At 45.7% G+C, this 23,948-nt stretch overlaps 1 protein-coding gene across 1 annotated transcript in view; it reads left to right on the top strand.

The window, feature by feature from the left end:
- The first annotated feature begins 347 nt into the window (after nucleotides 1-347).
- INPP5B (inositol polyphosphate-5-phosphatase B) overlaps nucleotides 348-23,948 on the top strand; it is a 62,314-nt gene continuing 38,713 nt past the window's right edge. The window contains exons 1-5 of the mRNA XM_080920746.1: nucleotides 348-436; nucleotides 2,861-2,958; nucleotides 3,114-3,143; nucleotides 5,714-5,824; nucleotides 11,753-11,893. Coding sequence (XP_080776872.1) covers nucleotides 2,886-2,958; nucleotides 3,114-3,143; nucleotides 5,714-5,824; nucleotides 11,753-11,893 — 355 coding nt within the window. The 5' untranslated portion in view covers nucleotides 348-436; nucleotides 2,861-2,885. The remainder of the gene's footprint in view (nucleotides 437-2,860; nucleotides 2,959-3,113; nucleotides 3,144-5,713; nucleotides 5,825-11,752; nucleotides 11,894-23,948) is intronic.

The following is a 23,948-nucleotide window of genomic DNA, read 5'->3' on the forward strand; positions in this document are numbered from 1 at the left end:
ACCAGTCTGTGGCCATCCAGGAGACCCTGGTTGAGGGGGAATACTGCGTCATCATATCCTTTTCTGCTCTAGGTTGCCATCCAGGTCATGCCTGCTTTAGCCTTGAGAGGTGGGATGTGTCTGGACCTTTTTCTCTCTAAGCCATATGGGAAAAGGTAAACCAATATTTACCATGTATTCACTTGGCTCGGTTCTTCTCAACCAGCGGTGAAGCTACGGACTGTTATACCCATTTTGCAGATGAGGAAAACTCAGAGAGGTGAAATAGCTTTCCAGGAAAAGGGAGAAAGGATGGGGAGGTTCGTTTTTGTCTTTCACTTTCCCTTTACTCTGAGCAGCAGGCAACACAAGGTGTGCTGTGTAAAGGAGACAGCAGGGAAAGCCGCCTGCTCGGGCTGGTGCGCTACCGGCTGGAAAATGGCGTCCAGGAGCATGCGTGAGTAGGGCTCAGACTGCCGGTGTGGCTTGTGGGCCATGGGTTGTTCTTCAGTATCCTCCAACTCAACTTCAGTCATTCCATCTGAGTCTCCTCGACTAATTAACACAATAATAGTGTTCTTGGAACACCGTGTTCTAAGCCTTTTATAATCAGCAAGATGTGATATGGAAGCTTTTTGGAGAAGAGGCAGTTGTCAGTCACACTTGGCCAGATTTTGAGCTTCTGTGAGTGCCCGAGTTTAAATCCAGATGCTGTGATCCTAGGCAAATTGTTCTTCAGCGCTCCATTTACCCAGGGTAAAGTCCAGAGGGGTTGAACTGGAAGTGAGCGCTTGCGCCAGGAGTCCCAGCCCTCTGGAAGCTGAGGCAGGACTGTCACAAATCCTAAGCCATCCTGGGATACATAGTCAGTTCTAAGCTAACGTAGGCTAACAGAGTGAGACCCTACCTCAAAAACAAAAGAGAGAGCACCTTCATGGAGGCAATGGGAGGGGGAGGGGGAATGGAATTGGGAGAAAGGGGATAACATCTGAAGTATAAATACAGAGAATATCCAATAATTTTTTTTTTTTTAAAGAGAAGGGATGGGGCTGAAGAGATGGCTCTTGCAGATGACCTAAATTTGGTTCCCAGCACCCACCTCCAGAGGCTCACAACCCCAGTGACTCCAATTTCAAGGGATCTGAACCCTCTTCTGAACTCAAGCGCGCTCATGCGCGTGCTGTGTGTGTGTGTGTGTGTGTGTGTGTGTGTGTGTGTGTGTGTGTATTCACACACACAGAGAGGGAGGAAGGGAGAAGGAGAGAGGGGAAGAGCTGGAAATGGGTCAATTAGCAAAGTATCTGCCACACAAGCTGAGGATGTGAGTTTGAGTTTGGATCCCTAGAACCATGTTAAAAGCAGAGGGGTGGAGAGACGGCTGGAGAGACGACTGAGTGGTTGGGAACACTTGTTTTTGTAGAGAACCTAAATTTGATTCCCAGCACAGCTGGCTGACTCCCAGCCACCTGTAACTCCAGTTCTAGGAGTTCAGATGGTCTCCTCTGGTCTCCACGAACATCTGTATACTTGATGCACACACACACACACACACACACACACACACACACACATGTACACACACACAGCTAAACATAAAGTAATTCTTTTTAAAAATATTTATTTATTATGTATAAGTACACCGTGGCTGTCTTCAGTCACACCAGAAGAGGGCATCAGATCTCATTACAGATGGTTGTGAGCCACCGTGTGGTTGCTGGGATTTGATAAAGTAAATCTTAAAGAAGCTAGGAGAGGTAGAGAGACAGGAGGGTCCCTGAAGCTCATGGGTTAGATAGTCTAACTCAATCAATGAGTTTCAGATTTGCTGAGATACTCTGTCTCCAAAAAAAAAAAAAAAAAAAAAAAAAAAAAAAAAAAAAAAAGTGTGGGGACTGGAGAGGTGGCTTAGAGGTTAAGAGCACCTGTTACCTGTTGCTCGAGTAGAGGACAGGTTAGTGCCTAGCACTTACATGGTGACTTACAGTCATCAGTAACTCCGGTTCCATGGAATCTGACACCCTCTTTTGACCTCTGTCAAAGCCAGTAGGCACAGAGATGGTTCACATCCACACATGGAGGCAAAATATTCATACACATAAAATAAAATAAATAAACCTAAAGAACAATTAATTTTTTAAGTGGAATAACCGAGGAAGAATACTTGAGATCAACCTGTGGCTTCCACATGCATGTGCACACATATATGACTACACATGTGGATGAGTGTACACATCCACACTAGCAAGCACATATGCCACATACACAATGGAATTTTAAAACTTGTAAGAGAGAGACCAATGGCTGGAAGTGGTGGCACAGGCTTTTAAGCCCAGCATTTGGGAGGCAAAGGCTGGCAGATCTCTGAATTTGAGGCCAGCCTGGCTTACATAATGAGTTTCAATACAGCCAGAGCTAGGTGGAGATACTTTGTTTCCTCTAAGTTGGAAACAAAGTGCTTACTAAATCTTGCCTGGTGACTGTGCCTGTTTCACAGGAGCAGAAGAGGTAAGTAATACCTGCAAAGGTCTTGTAGCTTAAGTGAACCTCAGGCTCTCAGAGCCAGGAGGAGGGGACTTTCCATATCTTCTAATCTGCCGCTGTAATTTGATAGATAGGGAAACCGATGTGCAGGGACATGAAGGGACTGTATAAAGACACACTTCCTGTCACACACATCTAGATAGCACCAAAGTGGTTTTTCTTCTAACTGTGAGGAGTTATTCTTTGATGTTATCACCCATAAATTACAGCTTCCCTGGACACTATGGACGGAAAGGGCCCGAGACATGCCTATGGCCAGGACACTGCAAGCCACGCTCTAGGGACCCACAGGTGACCACAAGCACTCTAAGCTGTGCCTTCTACTCATTTCTGCCCTTAGTCTCTTCCTGTATACACACCGGAGGATGGCCATCACAGGAGACGATGTATCTCTGGACCAGATAGTGCCACTCTCAAAAGATTTTATGCTGGAAGAAGGTGCTAGTTGGGTCGGGTGGTATGAACTACTCTCCTTTGGGTGCCCCCCAATTCCATCTCTGCCCTCACTGTAGGGAGGGTGGTCGCAATGGAGGACAATGTGGGTGGGACAGGGCTGTTTAGTCGCTAAATATGTTCTCATTTCCCTCCCCCAGTGTCCCCAGATGGTGAACTCTACATCCTTGGTGAGTAGTCCTGTCCATCTGGGTCCCTGTTGGGTCAGTGGGACAGGATCCAAAGATAGAAAGATGAATGAGAGCACACCTGGGTGGGTGTGAAGCTGGGTGCCTGAAATCCTAGCAAGTGGGAGGCAGAGCAGGGGGATTGCCTTAAGTTTGAGGTCAGTCTATATTACATAGTGAGTTCTAGGCCAGCTATAGACTGCCATCAAGTGAAAAAGAAAGCTGTTGGTTTGCTGGGACAGCTTGAGGGAGAAAGGTGCTTGCTTTCAAGACCCAACCTTCTGTGTTTATGCCCCTGAATCCACTTGGTAGGAGGAAAAATCTAGCTTCTGGAATTTTGCTCTTGAGAAAACTTTCCTGATATCCATACTGTGGTGAATAAGACCCTGAAAGAATCAGACACTACCCCCTCTACCAGCTGTTTTTCATCAATAACCACTTGTCAGTGTGGTTAAGTCCTCCAGGTGGGCTCCATCACCTCAGACACCACAAGTTGTCACTCTCCTCTTCCTCCTCCTCCTCTTCTTCCTCTTCTTCCTCCTTCTCCCCCTCTTCCTCCTCCTCCTCTTCCTGCTGCTCCTCCTCTTTCTCCTCCTCATCTTCTACCTCTTCCTCCTCTTTCTCAATTTCTTCTCTCCCTCCTCCTCCACCTCTTCCTCCTCTTCCTCCTCCTCTTCTTCTTTTTGGTTTTCTGAGGGTTTTTCCATGTAGCCCTGGCTGTCCTGGAATTAACTCTGTAGACCAGGCTAGCCTCTGAATGCTGGCATTAAAGGCATGTGCCACCACCACCCAGTCAGTTCTCTTTTCTTGAAAAGATTATCACATGCTCTTCTCGTCTAATCTCTGTGTGCATGCCCTTTTCCTCTTTCACTTCCAAATTCTTTCCCCCATGGTGATTCCCCTGGCCCCAGTCCTTTGAGCCAATGAACTTGCCTACCTGAGAGCAGCTTCCCAATAAACCTATCTTTAATAAAAAAAAATTTATCACACTAGTGTGTGTGTGTGTGTGTGTGTGTGTGTGTGTGTGTGTGTGTGCATGCATGCCATGTGTAAACCACAGTGTCTGTGTGGTGGTCAAAGGACAACTTGTCCAAGCTTGGCAGCAAATACTTACCTGTTGAGCCATCTCCAATTGTCCCGGGGTCCCCTGCTCTTGCAAGTGTCACACCTGTCAGCTGTGACATCTCTCATCTCCTATGCATAGTCTTTTCTCCTCATCATGGCGTTCTCAGTGCCTGGCTCTACCGTGGACCAGCAGATTGTCAGGCACTGCACTTCTGCATGCTCCTCAACTCTCAGGACTGGAGAACCTGTCTCTGCCAGTTCCACCTGGTACAGTGCTGAGGGGGCTGATTAACATTCAGAGCTTTGGACTTTCCTCTCTACAAAATGAGACACTGCTTGCTTGGATGAGCTCCTTTGCTGTTTCACCAGCTTAGGGTCAGAGCATTAGGAGCCTAGGTTTTCTTTTTTTTCTAATTTATTTTTTCAAGTCCACATTACATTCCAATCACAGGTCTCCCCCTCCCCAAATGTAGGAGTGTTCTGCTGCAGGTACCTGCCTACATGCCATCAGACCCCAGGTGGTCATGAACCATGATGTGGGTGCTGGGAAGTGAACTCAGGACTTCTGTAAGAGTAGCCAGGGTTCTTAACTGTTGAGTCATTTCACTAGCCCAAGCCTAGACTTTCTTTTTTTTTTAATATATATATTTAACATATTTATCTTATGTATATGAGTACACTGTCACTACCTTCAGACACACACCAGAAGAGGGCATCAGATTCCATTACAGATGGTTATGTGCCACCATGTGGGTGCTAAGAATTGAACTCTGGGACCTCAGGGAAAGCAGTCAGTGCTCTTAACCACTGAGCCACCTCTCCAGCCTAAGCCTGGACTTTCTGATTTGCCATTTTAAAGATTCCTTTTTGTTGTTTTTTTTTTCTTTTTTCTTTTTTTAAAAAAAAAGACTTATTTACTTATTATATATACACTATTCTGTCTAAATATATGCCTGCATTCCAGAAGAGGGCATCAGATCTCATTACAGATGCTTGTGAGCCACCATGTGGGTGCTGGGAATTGAACTTAGGACTTTTGGAAGAACAGCCAGCACTCTCAACACCTGAGCCATCTCTCCAGCGCCCTTTTAGTGTTTTTTTTTTTTTTTTCAAGACAGGGTTTCTCTGTGTAGCTCTGGCTGGTCTGGAACTTGCTCTGTAGACCAGGCTGACTTTGAACTTACAGAGATGTGTCTGCCTCCTGAGTCCTGGGATTAAAGGTGTGCACCACTGCCAGGCAGAACCCATTCTTTTTTTAAAAATTATCTATTTTTAGCTTATGTGCATTGGTGTTTTGCCTTTGTGTATGTCTGTGTGAGGGTGTTGAATCCCCTGGCACTAGGGTTACAGACAGTTGTGAGCCGCCATGTGGTTTCTGAGAATTGAACTCAGGACCTCTGGAAGAGCAGTCGGTGCTCCCTAACCATCTCTCCAGCCCCCAGAGTCCACTCTTAATTCATTTCAGTATTTAGCTCCTGGTGGCCTCATTTCTTGCCTCCTCACTACAGGCTCTGATGTGACGGTACAAATGAGCTCATCTGAACTCAAGCTTGTGTTCCAACTACCCTTTGGTTCACACACCAGAACGTTCCTCCAGGAAGTTGCCAGAGCCTGTCCAGGTAGGTAAAAGCCAGGTTTCCTGGAAAGACTGTGTTGGCTGGAGGCACTGCCCTACGCTCTCAGTAATGATAGTTGACTTTCCAATCCCACTGGGGATCATGCAATACCATTTCTGTACCATCTCGAGGCTTCTGGCAGAGTCACAGTGCTCTGGGATGCCAGCCAGCTACTGTGTTTGCTTCCCCCACCCCTTTTCTTTTTGGCCACAGGTTTTTTTTTTTTTTTTTTTTTTTACTTATTTATTTATTATGGATACAGCATTCTGCCTGCATACATCCTGCAGGCAGAAGAGGGCATTAGGTCTCATTGTGAGGCACCATGTGGTTGCTGGGAATTGAACTCAGGACCTCTGGAAGAGCAGACAGTGCTCTTAACCACTGAGCCATCTCTCCAGCTTTTCCTTTTTGAGATGAGGGTTTTGCTTCCAATTCCTGATCCTTCTGCCTCAGCCTCTCTCCAGAGTGCTGGGGTTACAAGCATGTGTACCACACCTGGCTAGCAATTGGTTTTCTGTTTCTGGTTCCTAAACCTGAGTGTGACTCTGAGGATTCAGGGCTTCTTCCAAGTTAGCTGGGAGGTCCAAATTCTCTAGTATCCATAGCCACAAGCAGGAGAAGTCTGCCAACTGTATTCTGCTCAAATCCTGCTTTGTTCCTCATTGCAGCTGGGGGTTGGGGGAGTCTAGCTTTAGCCCCCTCCCCAAAAAAAAGAAGTTGGTGCCATTTGACAAAATTTGTTTAGATGGGAGGTCAGCCAGGCAAGCAGAGGAGAGGTTGTATACAGAACAGAGGCTCAGTGACGGAGTATGCAAATTCATGCTGCCAGGTGCTGGGGCTCAGGTGCTGGGGCTCAGGTGCTGGGGCTCAGGTGCTGGGGCTCAGGTGCTGGGGCTCAGGTGCTGGGGCTCAGGTGCTGGGGCTCAGGTGCTCACAGGGCACCGTTTTGAAGGAGTCCCTTAAAGCTAATGTCTGGTCTCTGCGGGAATGTGCGGAGGGTTTGTTTCCTATGACAACTGCCTATGGGGTCTAACTTCCAGCTCCAAGCATTTCACTAGGTGTGCAGGCAAGTGACTGGCTTTGGGGTAAAAGGAAATCAGGACAAGAACCAGTGGAGCCCTGGATGGGTTTAAGTGCTATTCTATAAACAGTTAATAATAAGTGAATGAATAAATAAGTAAATAAATAAAATATAAAATAGTAAAGATAATTTATGATTATTAGTAGTGGTTGTAGGCAAGGGTAATAACAACAACAACAACAACAACAATAATAATAATAATAATAAGTTGGGTATCCCTAACATTGCTGAAATTCTCCATAATCCAAACTTTTTTTTTTTTTTTTTTTTTTTTTTTTGAGACAGGGTTTTTCTGTGTGTCCTTGACTATCCTGGAACTCTGCAGACCATGTTGGCCTCAAACTTAGAGATCCATCTGCCCCTGTTTCCTGAGTAGTGGGTTTAAAGGCATGTGCCACCACTGCCTTTAAAGTTGATGTGTCAAGCTTTAGACTCCTCTTTTCCTCTCTCTCTCTCTCTCTCTCTCTCTCTCTCTCTCTCTCTCTCTCTCTCTCTCTCTCTCTCTCTCTCTCGGTATTTTTGAGACAGGGTCTCAGTACACATAGGTCTGGGTGTCCTGAAACTCATTATGTGGACCCAGCTGGCCTTGAACTCATAGAGAATCTGCCTCCCAAATGCTGGGATTAAAGCTATTTAGTACCATACCGGGCTAGACTCTTTTCTAAGGCCATTAATTCTTACCATACCTTACAAGGTTGGTATTATCAGTGTCTCTTTATATAGATAAAGGAACTCAGGCTTATCGAGGGCAAGGGCCCTGCCTGCCTATATGGCGAACAAGCTGGCAGGGTGGGTTCCTCTTAGGTGAGGCCAGGATTGCCTGGATGTCCTCTGGATCCTGAGGTTTTGCTCAGGAACTTCCTTGGCTTTTGCTTTTTTTCTTGTCGAAACAGTTCAGAGAAAGCTTCCTGGAGCAGGTGTTGTTGAAGCTTCAATTATAAGGAAGAAGAAGCACTCCTCCCAACCCCCTAAATCAGGCAAAAGGAGGAGAAAGGGCATTAGGTATATAGGAGCAGTAATTGTCACTGCTCAGCTTGGACAGGTGTGGAGAGAGCTGTGGCAGAGAGTCCAGCAAAGGGCAGCTCGTGAAGACTAACGAAGTACAGAGGTCCTTGGACTCTGCCCTGTAGCTTGTGGAGAGGCCTTAAAAGAATTTCCAAACATTCCCAGTAAGATTTGAAAGTTTGAGACACTCCACTGGTGAAACAGGTATGGCAGGCAGTGAGAACCTTGAGCAGGGAGAACAGAGGAACAGTAAGAAGGCAGGTGCCACAGTGGTTCAGGCATAAAGCATAAGGTTTGGGGGGCTGGAGAGTTGGCTCAGCAGTTAAGAGCACTGGCTGTTCTTGCAGAGGCCCTGGGTTCAATTCCCAGCACCCATATAACAGCTTATATTTGTAACTCTAGTTCTAGGGGGCTTGGCACCCTCTTTCAGCCTCCTTGTATACTAACATGTGAGGTGCAAATGTATATATTCTGGCAAAACATTCATTCCCATAAAATAGGCTGGTTTTTTTTTTTGTTTTGTTTTGTTGTTTGTTGTTTTTTAAATGAGGCTTAGACCAGGGATTTAGTCGTCACCGGACTTGGGAAGATGGGATAGAAAGTAAGGAGATCATTCAGATGAGACAAAGGTTCCACGAGGGCCATGAGTTTGCACTGCATTGACTACTTCATTCCAACTAATCAGAACACTGCCTGTACGTACTAGACATAAAATAAATATTTACTGAGTGGATGAGAAGAGTTTATCTGTGGTCAGGGTACAGGCTGAGTGTTTCCAGGTTCTTGGCCTCTTATCCGAAGAATTGAAAAGAAGATCTCACACAGATTTGCAAAAGAAGTAAGCTAATGTCAGTGGAGCAAAGGTACAGTGTAAGTCACAGAGGGAGATCCTGGGGTATCACTAGTGTTAGAGGGGATTTCTTACTAAGAGGTCTGTCTGGTATCGATTGGTAGGTTAAGTCATATATTCATTTTTTTCTACTGTATGTACCTCTTCCCATAATGCATCTGATTTTAATCATAAGCATTCCTAATTATGCATAGGCATAAAGTGGCAAATAGAGAAATTTCCCCTAAAATATTACCAGAGAACACAATTTTGCCTGACTTCCCATTTATCCAAACTAGTTCAGGCCAGATCAGACCTTCTGTTCTTCAGACATAGATTTACTGGGAATAGGAGTGAAATGAAAGCTGTCTAAATTTGATTGAGTTCACAGGTAGGGAAACTAATACTATTGTTCAGAGATGGGTGTATGTGTATCCCATTGAGACAGGAGGTTGAGGTGGTTCTGAAGTTTCTGGGTACATTGTTCATTGTTCAGGGAGGGGGGTGTGTGTTCATGGTATGTGCAAATGAAGGACTTAGGCAGCCAAAGGAATCCTTTTTTTAAAAAAAAGATTTATTTATTTATAATACATAAGTACACTGTAGCTGTCTTCAGACACACCAGAAAAGGGCATCAGATCTCATTACAGATGGTTGTGAGCCACCAGGTGGTTGCTGGGATTTGAACTTAGAATCTCTGAAAGAGCAGTCAGTGCTCTTAACCACTGAGTCATCTCTCCAGCCTCAAAGGATATCTCAAGTGTGTGTGTGTGTGTGTGTGTGTGTGAGAGAGAGAGAGAGAGAGAGAGAAAGAGAGAGAGAGAGAGAGAGAGAGAGAGAGAGAGAGAGAGAGAGAGGATACGTCACTTTTAGTGTCTGTCTTGCAGACTTCTCACCTGCTCTTACCTTGGGGGTTCCCCATCCTGTTTGGGGTAACCAGTAGGGAAGTTCTGTACCAACTATTATCGCTCTGATCATCAGTTCAGGACTTCCTGAGGAAGGAACCTGGGTGGCAGGGACAGATCCTTGAAGACCATCGAACACTTGCATGGGATTAGGGGCCAGGAGGAGGCTCCAGGTGAAGGCTGCCCTTGTTACTCCTCCTCGGGTGAAGTAGTGCCTCAGTCAAGACTCAACAGGCAAGGAAAGGAAAAAGCTCACTTTAAACGGAAAACCTACTGTAACTAGACATTTTCCTAGCCGTCTAGAATGATGCAAAACAAACCATGGTTATCTTGTTTCATTTCTGGGGCAATAAGTAAGGAGTTCCTATTTTATTGATGAGTAAGCTTCTGACCCAAGTTTTAGGACAACCCCCCTCCCTACTCTAGGAACCCCAGTCTTTTCCATTGACCTCAATTTTGCAATTAAAAAGACTAGTAATGGCAAGGCATTTAATCCCAGTCAGTACTCAGGAGGTGGGGGCAGGTGGACTTCTGTGTGGAGGTGTATGCCAACTCCCAGCTTAAAATATTGGTTTTTTTTTTTTTTTTTTTTTTTTTTGTTTTTTAGGAGAGGGTCTTTTAAGTGTTTTGTATAAGCTGGTACAGCAAATGTAAGAAACGTACCCTGAGACCATTTATGAGTTGAAATAACAAAGTTTTTTGATTCTAAGACCCACAAAATGCCACTATTTTAGTTGAGACCCCAGGTCTGCCACATTCTGTACCTGAATGTGGTCTTTTACTTCTTCAGACTTTAGTTTTCTGGTCTGTACGTGTAGCAGGAATGGCGGAGGAGGCCTCCTCTATGTAAACGCTGGGGGTCATGCAGCTGCAAAAGCAGGAGGACCTAATTGAGGACTGCCTGAGAAACCAAGGATTGGTAGTGTAAACAATGTCAGCCAATCAGGAACTGCTGTTTAGAATACTTTCTTGGGACCAATGGGAGCTTGCAGCTGTGATCAGAGGAGCCTGCTGCAGCGTTCTCACCTGGAATCTGTCACTGACTCTGAGCCAACTCGCTCCCAACCCCCAAGAGCAGGTAGGGTCGGGCGGAGAGCTGTCCAGGGCACAGGCAACATCATGGTAGAAATAAGCCTGGCTTACCTAACAATCTAAGGGTGTTGTGAGGATAAGATTGGATATAGGTTAGTAGTAAGTAACATTGAAGTCCTTTGAAAGCAACGTCTGGCCATTCCACAACCCAGGACTTGAGCTCAGTTCAGTTGGGTCTGGTCCATGCAGTTATACAAGCCGAGCAGGCAGGACAAGAAGGGTTTAGCAAGAAGGGTTAATGCTATAGTTTGGGAACTGGTTTGAATCAGAAACAGAGGTTGCTCAGGAACTTCTGGAGGGGAGGGGTTAGGAGTACCAAAAGATCTTCTTTCTTCTTCTCCTCCTCCTCCTCTTTTTTTTGGGGTGGGGGGGGCTGGCCTGGGATTTACAATCTTTCTTTCGTCCTAAAGCCTGAGATTACATGAGTGTAGCTCAGGCTGATGCTGAACTTCTGGCCCTCCCACTTCTACCTCCTGAGTTTTGGAATTATGGGTATTTGTACACCCCTAACCCCCCACAGTTTTATGTGGTGCTGGGTATCCAACCCATAGCATGATGGTGCATGCTAGGTAAGCACTCCTCCCCAACCACCAGAGGGCTTGTCATAATAGTATATTAAATAACATATGAAATATAGCTTATTTCCAGTTTGTCTGTAGTGGCCAGAAAGTTTCAGATGAAGGAATGGAGGAAGTTAAATCTCCCAGCCTGTTCTTTAGTGCTGGTATCTGGTTAAGTCTCCACTTTGTGACCTTGCATTTATCCTTTCTGAACTTAGTTGCCTCCTCTATAAAATTAGGGTAATAATTCTCCACCTAATAAAGCTTGTTGGATAATGAAGCAGTCCTGCTTTGGCAGAGCACTTTGGTCTTCACTTCTGTTAATTGCATGTGGATTTCAGATACAAGCTGAGCAGAAGCAAAAGCGGGCTTGGGAGTCTCCACCACATACAATCTTAAAGAAGTGCAGCTGGCTTTTCAACCCCGTGGCTCAGTCGTGTTTCACTGTGCCTGCCACAGGTTTCGACCCTGAGACTCGGGATCCTGAGTTCCTATGGCTGTCCAGACACCGATGTGCGGAGCCCGATGCCGAGTTGCCAATACCGCGCGAGTGGAATTCGGACCCGGGTACCCGGAGTGGGTTCGCGCCCATTGGAGGAGGCAGGTATCAGTCTCGAAATGCAAGACGAGGATTGGAGGATGTCTTGCCTCAAGGACCCTGACTACATTTGGCTTTGGGGCGGAGCCACTAAGGAACCGGAATTTCTATTGGCGGGGAGGTGCATGAGGGCGGGCTTGTGCGAGGAAGGAACGCGCGCGGCTGGCGGCGGGATGAAGCGCTTGAGGAAGCTGACTGGGAAATGTCGGCAGGCGGAGGCTCTCGGGAGCGCGACTGTGCAGGTCGGTCGCTCGCTGCTGAGCGAGGCTATGGTGTTGGGCTTTCGGGAGGATTGGCGGGTCGGCAGATGGCTGCGTGGGGGCGAAGGTCAAGGTCTTGGCCTTCGGGGAGGCGGGGATGCTGTGGCTCGAGTTCTGCTGGGAAGTTACTGTCCGCCAGGCGTGAGGGCAACAGGCCGGTGACCAGCGGGTAATGGGGAATCCTAAGGCAGAGAGAGGGGTTAGGGAAGCCCCGTTGGTGGCTGGGTACTCGTACTGCTTGCTTATTCCCTTTGGCCTTTCGGTTTCTCTGGCCGTAGTAGTTCCTCAGTCCTGGCCTTTCGAGGGTGGTGTCTGTGGGGGTGTGCGCGACTGTGACAGAGCTGTCTTCGGATGAGGCGTGGTGTGTGCTAGCACTCTGCGCTCTACAGCCGCTGGGACAGAGTGGCCTATGCACGTAGCTGGAGTTCAGGGAGCCCTGGCTACGGTGGGACTGGGGAGGCCCTCGGGGGGATGAGGTTAAAAGTTTAACCCAACTAGGTTTTTGTCACTTATTCCTTGGTGTAATGTGCAACACAAAGGCTAATTGTTGAACGAGGTATTGTCCTTTGCAGAGGGAGAAAGGTGTTTGGAGCTGAAATTTAGGTCAGCCTTGTGATTTAGGGCTCCCTGGCGTTTGTTTTCCTCAGGGTGTTGTCCATGAAGCACCAGGCCCCTGAGGGCTTTGGCGCAATCACTAGTACCCATTTCTGCCATTCTTGCCCGTCCTTTGCTAGCAACGAAAGTCCGTCAAGTAGCCTTGTCAAGTATGGGGCAGGACGTTGGCAATTATGAGGCTTGAAAAGTATGAGGAGTTGGAGCAAGGTGATGATACGTTGGGCAAGAGTTTGTAAACCGAGAGGAAACTAGGCGGCAGAGGACTTCCTCAGCCTTTCCTTCCTCGAAACTACCACAAGATGCCACCGAAGCCCTTGATGGTGTAGATAGTGTGTGCATCTTTCTTGGGCTTATCTCGTAGCTCACTCCCACAGCTGTTGCTTCAGTTTCCATGAGCTTCTTCTGGTTTGTGGTACCGGGACTGGTGAGTGTTTTAAGATTAACATCGGCTCTTGCCCTTTACAACAAGGCTACTAGAAATGCAGTTAAGTAGAGAACAGGCACAAGGAGGTGGCTTCTGCCTTCTGCCCATATGCCTGAGCTGGGCTATTGGGAGCTCTTTTGGGCCTCCAGTAGAGAGATAGAGACCATGAGAACTCAGGGCAGCCAGCTCTGAAAAGAGTTATCTGCCCCAGGGTGAAATTTGTGCACGGGTCGCAGAGCATTCATTTCGTTTCACAAAGGAAAAGCTGGCCACATCCTGGAGAGGAATTACTGTCAAGATTTTGCTTTGATGTTTTGATTCCAAAGATTCATCCCCATCATAATGCCCAATCATATACGAGATTATGGAACCGCCAAGTTGCCGCTGTTAAAGCTGGAAAGGATGGTACCAAACCAAGCCCCCATTTCTGTTTGGGTGAGCTCTGATTCCAGAGTTTCTCTGGTCTCAACAGAGAGTCACTTCTTTAAGAGATGGAAGGAATTCTTTGAACCACCTCTGGATACACCAGTAGATCCAGCCCCAGTGGAAACAAGTAGTGGATTTTGATTCTTCTTTTGTGTAGACCATCAAAAAACCCACTTCCCTAAAACCTGGGGAACTAACCCAAGGCAAAATGCTGCTTCCCGGTGTGGTTGGTAGCCAGGTGCAGTCGCAGATGCCTGGAACAAGGAGTTTAGAGTCATCTTTTAGGTATGCCAGTGAGCACAAGGCCAGTGGCCAGTTGGGCTACATGAAGTGAAACACCATCTCATTAAAACACACAGACACCCCAACAACAATAGATAAACAACTATTCTTCAGGAGCTGACATTCAGATGAAGACAGGTCTGCTAGGCTAGTGTATAAATAGAGCTTGAGGGGGCATAGGGTCAATCTGGCGGCATGATGTAGGGCAAACAAAAGCATCTTGAAGGTCTGAGTGGGGGCAAATTGACTCTGGCGTTCATCCCATTCTGAATTCTAAAGTGCTGAGGTGAGGCTGGGGAGACACCTCAGTTGGAGTGAAGTGCTTACTTCACAAGTAGGATCTGTGTTCATATTCCTGGATCCCCTGTCGAGCCAGGCACCCTATGGTGAGCATCTGTAATCTCAGGGTTCCTGTGGTGAGATGGGAGGCGGAGGCAGGAGAATCTCTGGAAGCTGGAAGACCACCTACCTTGCTGTATTCAGGGATAAATAAGGGATTTTGTCTCTGGGCAGGTGGAAAGTGCATATCCACATGCAGACTCATCACACAAAGGTTAAAACAAGAGTTTCTGGGTGGCTTGGTGGGAATGTAGTAGGAGAAAGAAATAGAGCTAGTTTCTGACTAAGTCTGTCTTCAGGGTGATGAGTTGGGCTGTAGTGTGGAATCACAGTGGCTGGTGCTCTGGGTTTCTGGAAAATTATGGTCTTATTTTGATTTTGGACTGGTCGCTCTTTCAGACAGTAGCCGTGTTCTGCTTTGTTACTTATTTGATTGCTTTTAACTTTGGGATGCTCTTTTCTTCCTTAATAGGAACAGAGTTTGGCTTGGGAGAAATGGCTCATTATTGCTGTCTCTCAGCCTAAGGGCTCTGTAACTCATACAGCCCCTCTGGAGATGCTGCCCTGGGCTCAGTATCATCCAAGTCCTTCTGAAAAACGTTCCCTAGCATTTCAGTCTGGGTTCATGACAGAGTCCTGGAGTATTCTGGAGGATACATGGGAAAGGGAACAGCTGAAATCCCGTGGGCTAATTTAACCAAATGGCAGTAATGAGCTCTGGGGTCTAGCAAATTAGCTCATCAGGTAAAAGCACTTGCTCCCAAGCCTGATGCCCTGAGTTTGGCTTCTGGAACTTATGCAGTAGAAGGAGAGAACTGACTGGCACACGTGCAACATGCCATACATGTGCCTTTTCACACCACACACTGACTTCCACACACAATTCATAATAAATAAATAAATGTAATTTCAAAAACCAACAAAGTAGTAATAACAATTTTTTCCCCCGAGACAGGGTTTCCCTGTGTAACTCTGGCTGTTCTAGAACTCACCCTGTAGATCAGGCTGGCATGGAACTTACCTAGATTGGCCTGCCTGTGTTTCCTGGGTGCTGGGATTAAAGGAATGCACCACTACCACCCAACAAATTTTGGTGTTTTGAAGCAGGTTCTATTTCTTTTCTTCTAGCTGATTCAAAGTTAGGCAGCTTTTTAGTAAGTCAAATGTGTGTGTGTGTATGTGTATTTGGAAGCCATAAGTCATCTTAGGTATTGTTCCCTAGGAGCCATCCAGCTTGTTTCTCGAGATGGGGTCTCTCATTGGTCTGCAGTTCTGATTAATCGAGACTGAATGGTTATAGAGTCCCAGGACTCATCCTGTCTCTGCCTCTCCTGTCCTGGGATTGCAGGTGAAAACCAATTGCTCCTGGCTTTTTCCGTGGGTGCTGGGGTTGAAGTCGGGTCTTCACGCTTATGCAGCAAACACCTTACTGACTGAGCTTTCTCTCTAGCTCTGCAACCCAATTCTCACTGGAGTATGTTACGAATATTTTCCCCTGGACCCAGGAAGCAAAGCATTAAACTCTGCGTGGCCTGTGAAAGGAAATGACTACTATTTATATCTCAGGGTAGCATGAAGGCTAACCTACATCACCAGAGCTGGAGCCCGAGAGAGAACGTTAGAAAAATAGCCTGTGGGTTGCTTTTCTTCTTCTTTCATCTGGCTTTGTCTGTATTAATAAGTAAAACCTGTGTGACCGATAGTCTTTCATCGTGGGGAAGATGAATTTGCCTTTTGTTTATCTTAGAGGTGGAAACACTGCCCATCTTTGTCAGCTGCTGTAGGAAGTCCTTCAGGCTCCTAAGCAAATGAATTTATTTGAGTCACTTGTTTCTTTTAAACAGAACAAAAAGATAGTCAGTTTCTTCCTTTTGTTGTTTCTGTCTCCATTTTCTCCTTTGTCCCATTCAACCTCCTGCTTCTACAACAGGCAAACCTCCTCCTTAATAATTGTTTTCTTACCAAAATAGTTGGTTTTGGACTGTCTTGTCTGGACCCACGGACACTCAATTAGGAGAGGAGCTTTATGCAGAAATCCTCAAGGCCTGCCAAGGAAGAGGAAGCATCACTATTTATTAGAGGAAAGGCAGTGTTGGGACAGAGACTCTGATTCTCTGTGTGGGTTGTTGTTCCTTTGCCTAAAATATACTGTAACAACAACTCAAAAAAGAAAAAAAATCCCAACAAATCAAAAGTAGCCAGGCATGGTAGCTCCTGAGTGTAATCCCATCCACCACTTGGGAAGCTACACAGATCCCTGCTGTGTATGTAAGGTCCCCAAATCCCCAGCCCTGGCAAAAAGAGCGGAAGAAATCCTTTCATAATTTTGTAGACTTTACTGGTGATCCATCTATGGACTGAAGTTAGCAAATTTTAACAGGAGAGAGACTTTCATTCTTGGCATTTTGATTGTGTGTGTGTGTGTGTGTGTGTGTGTGTATGTGTGTGTGTGTTGTCTGTGGCCTGAGTATTTGAAAAATGAAAAACGTGCTTCAACAAGTAACCTGTTTTGATTGTTCTTTTTTTTTCTTTTTTTCTTTGTGTGACTATTTGGTGTGTGCCTGTGTGTGTTCCTGTGTGGGTGAGCAGATGTCTTTGTCAGTGTGTGGAGGTTTGAAAAGGGTGTGAGGTACCCTCCTCTTTCGATTTCTGCCTCATTTCTTGACACAAAGGGCTTTCACTGAACCTGGAGCTTCACTGGTTTTCTGCTAGGCTGGTGGCCATTGAGTCCCAACTGTCTTCTTGTGCCCCCAACCCCTTCTTGCTAGTGCTGGACCTACAACACACACAGCCAAGCCTGTGTTTTTATGTGGGTGTGGGGATCTAAACTCATATTCATTCAGCAAGTGCTCTTACCTACTGATCCAACTCCTCCCCCAGCCTCTGAAACAGGAGTAAATTCTTACATCTGTAAAATGGGAGTGAAATTTGCTTCCTGGAAGGAGAAATGCTGACTTAGGGGCACTTTTGTTTGGGAAACGGATGCATATGTCTACCCACAAGAGCTTAGACTTCATTCCACTGAGAGCTGCAGATCCTTTCTGCCTTAGCCTTCCAAACCCCAGGATGACACATGATGCAATGTGCTGCCACACTCAGCTAAGTTTTTACCCTCTTGTCTCTCTCCTCCCTTTTTTTGGGAATGGAGCTTCACGTAGCCCAGGCTAGGCTTGAGCTCCTGAGAATGCCCATGAACTCTTGGTCCTCCTACCTACACCTCCCACCTGCTGGGATTACAGAGCTTTTTTTTTTTTTTTTTTTTAAATAAGATTTATTTATTTTATATCAACACATCAGAAGATTCTGGACATCAGATCCCATTACAGATGGTCATGAGCCACCATGTGGTCGCTGGGAATTGAACTCAGGACCTCTGGAAGAGCAGTCAGTGCTCTTAACCACTGAGCCATCTCTCCAGCCCGATTATAAAGCTTTTGTTCTGCCTGCTGTCATTCTCTTCCCCCTCATGTCACTAGTTTCTTTTCCTTCAGTGCAACCACTGAAAGCCATGGTTGTTTTATTTTATTTAAGATTTATTTATTTTATGTATATGAATACACTGTAGCTGTCTTCAGACACACCAGAAGAGGGACTGGATCCCATTACAGATGGTTGTGAGCCACCATGTGGTTGCTGGGAATTGAACTCAGGACCTGTGGAAGAGCAGCCAGTGCTCTTAACATCTCTCCGGCCCCTGTTTTATTCTGTTATGTTTTTCTTTGTCAGACAAACATCTCATAGGATAGCCCAGGCTAATCCCTGGCTCACTATGTAGCCCAGGCTAGTTTGAACTCATGGTAAATCTGTCTCAGGCATCATCATCAGCATGTTGGGATTGTAGGTATATGTTACAATGTCTCAACTTCTCCCTCCCCCCCCCCCCCATCTGGTAAGCAACATTGTTTTTAATTGCAGCATTGTCTCTTGTCTATTCCCATTACAAAATCTCTATATTTTGAGGGTTTTCTTTTTTTTTTCTTTCTTTCTTTTTTTTTTTTTTTTTTTTTGAGACAAGATTTCTTTGTCTTGGAATTTGCTCTGTAGACCAAGTTGGTCTCAAATTCAGATCTGACTCCTCTGCCTCTCAGGTGCTTTGATTAAAGGTGTGTGCCACCACTGTCTGGCATTCTTACTTAGACAGTAGCAGTGGCTCTGTACTAATTTCCCCCTCCTTTGATTTTTTTCATTTGTCAGTTCTGATCATCAACCTACCTTGTTCGAGCTAGACTGTTGCTTTCCTGTTCCAGCCCTTGCCTTTCTACCTGCACTTAAATTCCCCTCTTCCTCTTTAGTGCACACTTCCTAACACATCCCACTGTGTCTGGGGTGAGGGTTGCTTTACACCCCAGTGCCCACCGGATAGAGTTCAGATTCCTTAGTGCCGGCTCAGGCATCCACCACAGCCGGCCTCTATTCACCCTAACCATGACTGGTCTTTATTCACTTCAGATGTTGCTTATTGTTTCTGGAAAAATCCCTGTACCTTTTTACCTCTTCACTGACAACATTCTTTTGAAAGAAGGTCTTCACCTACTAGCCCTAGCTGACCTTGAAGTTACAGAGGCCCATCTGTCTTTACCTCCCAATGCTGTGATTAAAGGAGTGTTTTACCATTACTAGGCTGAATTTCTGAAAATGTTGTTTATCTGCCTCACATGCACACATGCACACACGCATTCATGTGCCATGGGGCAAGTGTGGAGATTCTCTCTTTTTACCATGTGTGTCCTGGAGATTAAACTCAGATTATCAGGTTCAGCAACAAGAGCTATTTTTTTAGCCCTGGCTCCATTTTTATAAGCTTGATCTTGAACTTTTGAACTTGCTGTTCTTGGCATGGTTTTGGTTAGGGATGAGTGGTGGTGGGGAGCCTGTCTGAGCCAGCAAGGTGTGGCTCAGGCCTGTAATTGTAAACACTTGGAAAGTGAAGGCAGGAGGGTCAGAAGTTCGAGGTCCACCTGGGCTGCTTGAGGCCCTGTCTAACGGGAAAAGAAATGTCTGCCTTTGGTTGAGCGGAGGAAACTATAAATTAGTCTTCACATGCAGCATGCCTCCTTCCTTTCCTTTTGTGAACTGCTTTGCACCCCTGCCACCCCCACCTTCCCAACCCTGCTTCCTGGCTTGTTCTTTCCACTTCTCTTTTGGCCCTATCACCAGACCACAGACACTTTGCTGAAGGCCAGCTGAAAAGAGAGAGCTTGGAGGAAAAGTCAAGTCATCTCCAGTAGCCCCTCATCCCTGGCCAGTTGTCAAGTGACTGTTCCAGTGTCTCTCCTCGAAAGCTTGGCTGCTTGTTTATAGTCCTTGTTTACCTACTTGGATTTGTACTGGGAACAAACCAGATTTTGAATTCAAGACTCAGAGAAAAGAACGTGGTTTTTAGACTGGAGTTTCTGTCCTCCCCCACACCCATTTAAACATTTTAATCTTTATTTCCCGCATCCACCTCCCAAGGGCTAAAATAGCATTCATGTACTGCCAGGCCTGGTTTTGTGGTACTTTTTTTTTTTTTTTTTTTAATACATAGTTCCTTTCTCAGAAAAGACAAAAAACAAGCCCAAACAATCCAAACTGTTTGGATTGGTGGGCAGGCTCAAAGGGTAACAAAGGGCTCTTTGCATTCTTTTTAATGCCAGGTGCCCTGTGTTATTAAATTCACTCAAGAACTCCTAGCTGGACTGGAGACATGGCTCAGGGGTTCAGATGGCTGAACTACTGGCCACCTGAGTTCAATTCCCCAAAGCCACATGGTGGCTCACAACCATCTGTAATGGAATCCGATGCCTTCTTGTGGCATGCGGGTGTACATGCAGATAGAGCACTCATATACATAAAATAAATAAATCTTTTTTTAAAGTACTAGCTTTGTGTATTGGGTACCAGTAAACACTTGGTTTTTCTTTGCTATAAAAATAAAACTTAAAGCCTGGCATGGTGACAGAAGGGTTGGGAGTTCAAGGCCAACCTGCTGCAAGAAATGGTCATATTAAGTGGAATTACTTCAGTCTCAGGAAAATAAATATTGGGGTTTGGGGAATAGCTCAGTGCTTAAGGTTCTTTTGCATAAGCACGTGTTGGATCTCTGGCACCCATCGTAGAGCTGGGTTGGTGCCATGCCCTTTAATTTCAGTGTTGGGGAGGAAGAGAGAGGACAATCCTTGGGGTTCACGGGACAGTCTGGTCTAATCCATAAGCTTCAGGTCATTGAGAGATCCTATCTCAAAAAGGACACACACAGCACCAAACACACACAAAGAATTCCCTGGGCTTTGTTGTTGTTTGTGCTTCCCAGATTTATGTGGATGAGTCATGTGTGTATAGATGGTAATAACAGACCCCAAGTAGAAGTGAAATTGTCTAGGGGACTGAAAGGGACTGAGGGGGTGGGCATTGGGTGTGTGTGCTCAAAGTGCAGCATCGTATACATTCATGGAAATGGCTTTATGCAATAGCATAATATCATAATAAAATAATTAATTAAAGGTGTCCTCTGAAGAGGAAAAGTGGGAAGTCGGAGGTTTGTGTGGAGTTCAAAGTCTTACCGTTTGGCTCAGAATGTGCCACAATTATTATTAGCAGTTGTAATTTATTAAGCAATGACTGTGATCTGTGGACCCTAATATTGTGCTGTAAAAGTTCTAGGAGCTAGGTGTGGTGGTTTGTACTTGTAAGGTAGCAGAAGGATCAGGAGTTCAAGGCCATCCTCAGCTATGTAGTGAATTTGTAAGTTTGAGGCCAGTCTCCTGTCCACCACAAGACTCTATTTCAGACAACAATAAGAAGAGTTCTGGAAGGAAATCTTCATTTTTTATTTTGGGAGCATGTTAAGGTTGGTTTGGTTTGGTTTTTTGAGACAGAGTTACTCTATGTAGCCCTGGCTATCCTGGAACTTGATCTGTAGACCAGGTGGCCTCAAACTCACAGAGATCCACCTGCTTCTAAGGTTTCCCAAATCCTGAGATTAAAGGCATGTGCCACCACTGCCACCACTGCCCAGCAAATTTGTTTGTTTTTGTTTGTTTTAATCATCATGAGAAAACCCCAGAGGGAAACAACTTAAAGTGGGCCAGGAGATGGTTCAGTGGCTGAGAACACTTACTGTTCTCATAGAGGACTTTAGTTCAGTTTCCAGCACTCGTCTTGGACACTCCACAACCACCTGTAACTCCAGCTGTAGGAGACCCAATTCCTTCTGGCTGTTGAGGATACCCAGACACAGACACACACACACAGACAGACATACAGGAACAAGAATTCATTTTAGTTCATCTTGGTTTCATGGTTATCTGCCTTTATTTCTCCCTGCCCTCCCCTTTTTGTTCTCTTTTTAGTTTTCCATTTGCTTTATACTTCTGGTAAAGCAAAGCCATCCTATTGGAAGATCATAGTAAAGGAAAGGTGCTCGCTCACTCCCTAGCATTCAGGAAGCAGAGAGAGAGAGGTTGAGGGGAGAGTGGGAGAGTGCCTGGGGCAAGATGCATCCTATGACAGAAGAGGGTGTCTGATCTCTTGGAGATAGAGTTATAGGTGGTTGTGAGTTACATCTGGACTCAGATCCTCTACAAGATCCCATAGAAGATGCTGATAAATAAACCTGGATCTTCCCAGCAAGAGCAGCAAGGACTCTTAACAACTGAGCCATCTCTTCAGCTTGTAAGGCGTGTATAGTCCAGTACTTCTGTGTCAGGACAGGCTATCAAGCAGTATGGGAGTTAGTACTGATGGAGAAGAAGGGAAAGAGCAGAACAAAGTCTGAGTGCCTGCTATGTACGGACATTGCACTCTCTCGTTGGAGACAGGTTCATCATACTCTGTAAACTGGTCTGGCCTGGAACACACTGTGACTTGAGGACTGAGAGTTTCTGCTAATGTCTCTTAAAGTGCCAGACAGGGCTCTCTGAATTTACAGAGACACCCACTGAAGGCTCTTGTGGGTGAGCAGAGCCTTGTGAATGGGAAGGCAGAAGGTGAGGCTGGGTACTACAGGTGTGGTGGTCAGGAAGTAGGAGAGACTTCATGTTGTAGGAGGGAATGCAGCATGTGTGGGAACGGGTCTTTTTAGATTAAGATGTCTGGGTGGTGGATTAATGAGGGAGAATAAAACCAATATGCAAAGAACTTTGGATGCCAGTTGAACCAGTTTTGGCCTTAACCTGCAGGCATCATCTAACCCTGAAAGTTTTAGAACAGAAAGATGAAATCAGAGTTTCATAAAATCAGAGACCAAGACCAGAGACTACATTGGGCAGGGAGAAGTGGGAGTGTCTCTTAGGCTCTTGTGGTAGCCAATGGAGAGGTGGTAGCCTGGAGAATAGGGGCTGTGAGGAGGAAGAGGGGCTCTGCTCACTCCCTCTGGGGGCCAGACGAAGGACGGCAGCATTGCCAAATAAGGTCGGCGGAATGGAGGGCGCTGCTGATTGCACTTAGAGCTCAGGACCACAGTTTTCCCTGGGACCCACCCAAGTATAGAACATCCTGTGAGGACTCAGGAGACAGAAGGAGGCTGAACTGAACGGCCTGCTTCCAGTGACCCAGACGGGGCACCAGGCCTGGATCTTTGCCAATAGTTATGATAGCTACTAGCTACCAGTTTATATAAAGTAAAATCAAAAATCGAGTTTCTCATTTGTTGTAGTCACATTTTAGGTGTTTAGTCTATTTAATTGTCACACTGTTGGACAGGGCATCTGTCCACAAAAGTTCTTTTTGTACCCCTCCGAGTTGGGGTTTCACTATATAGTCCTGGCTGACCTGGAGCTTGCTATGTAGATGAGGCTGGTCTTAAACGCAAAGATTTACCTGCCTCTGCCTCCCAAGTGCTAGGATTAAAAGTATATATAGGTATGTTCAATTTGTTTCATATGTGTATGTGTATGTGTGTGTGTGTGTGTGTGTGTATGGGTGAGTAGGATGTCAGTGCACCTTTGGAGGTCAGAGGATGGTGTGGAGTCAGTTTTCTTCAACCTGTATATGATCCTAGGGATTGAACTCAGGTCATTAGGCTTGTGTGGCAACCCATCTTACAAGCCCAGAAATAGGATATTTTGACTTGGGTTTCAGTATATGTTTTTACTTTCATTCAAAAGTCCAGACTGTATATGAGTGGTAGGCCTGGTGTCAAGAGTTTGAAACCTTGTCTCTCATCTTCGTTTTGGGTGTCGTTTGACTTCTAGAGCACCTGGCGGCTACTGAGGGGAGGCTAGCTCCTAGCTTATTATGAATGGAAAAGACAGCAACCATGGAAGGAAGATAGGGTTGATTTTCTTTAGCTGAGGAAGAAGGGCTTTAGGTTAGATAGGTTGTTCTAGGTCGTGTACAGTAAGAGGTAGTAGAACCCACATTTCTAATTCCAAAGCCTGTGTCTTTATGTAATATGTAAATCACAGATTAGGCCTGGGGGTATGGCTCAGTGAAGTAAAAATTATTAAATGGGAATTTCTACCTTATCTTTGATCATTTAATTCATAAATAAAAGACATAGAACCTTATATTTATCATAACCCTTAAAGCATCAGAGCAGGCAGATATCAACCCTCCATGTTACTTTGTCTACGTCCTTGTCAATAACCCGGAGATTTAACTTGCTATGTCCTGCCTGGGTCGCTCCTACTCTAGTTCACCAGCCCTTGTGCCACGCTCTCAGGATCCACCTACACCACAGCATCTTCTTCCTCCTCTCTCTCCTCTCCGGCCTCTTGTTCAGACTCTTAG

Source organism: Micromys minutus, assembly GCF_963924665.1.
Source record: "Micromys minutus genome assembly, chromosome: 9".
Lineage (NCBI taxonomy): Eukaryota > Metazoa > Chordata > Mammalia > Rodentia > Muridae > Micromys > Micromys minutus.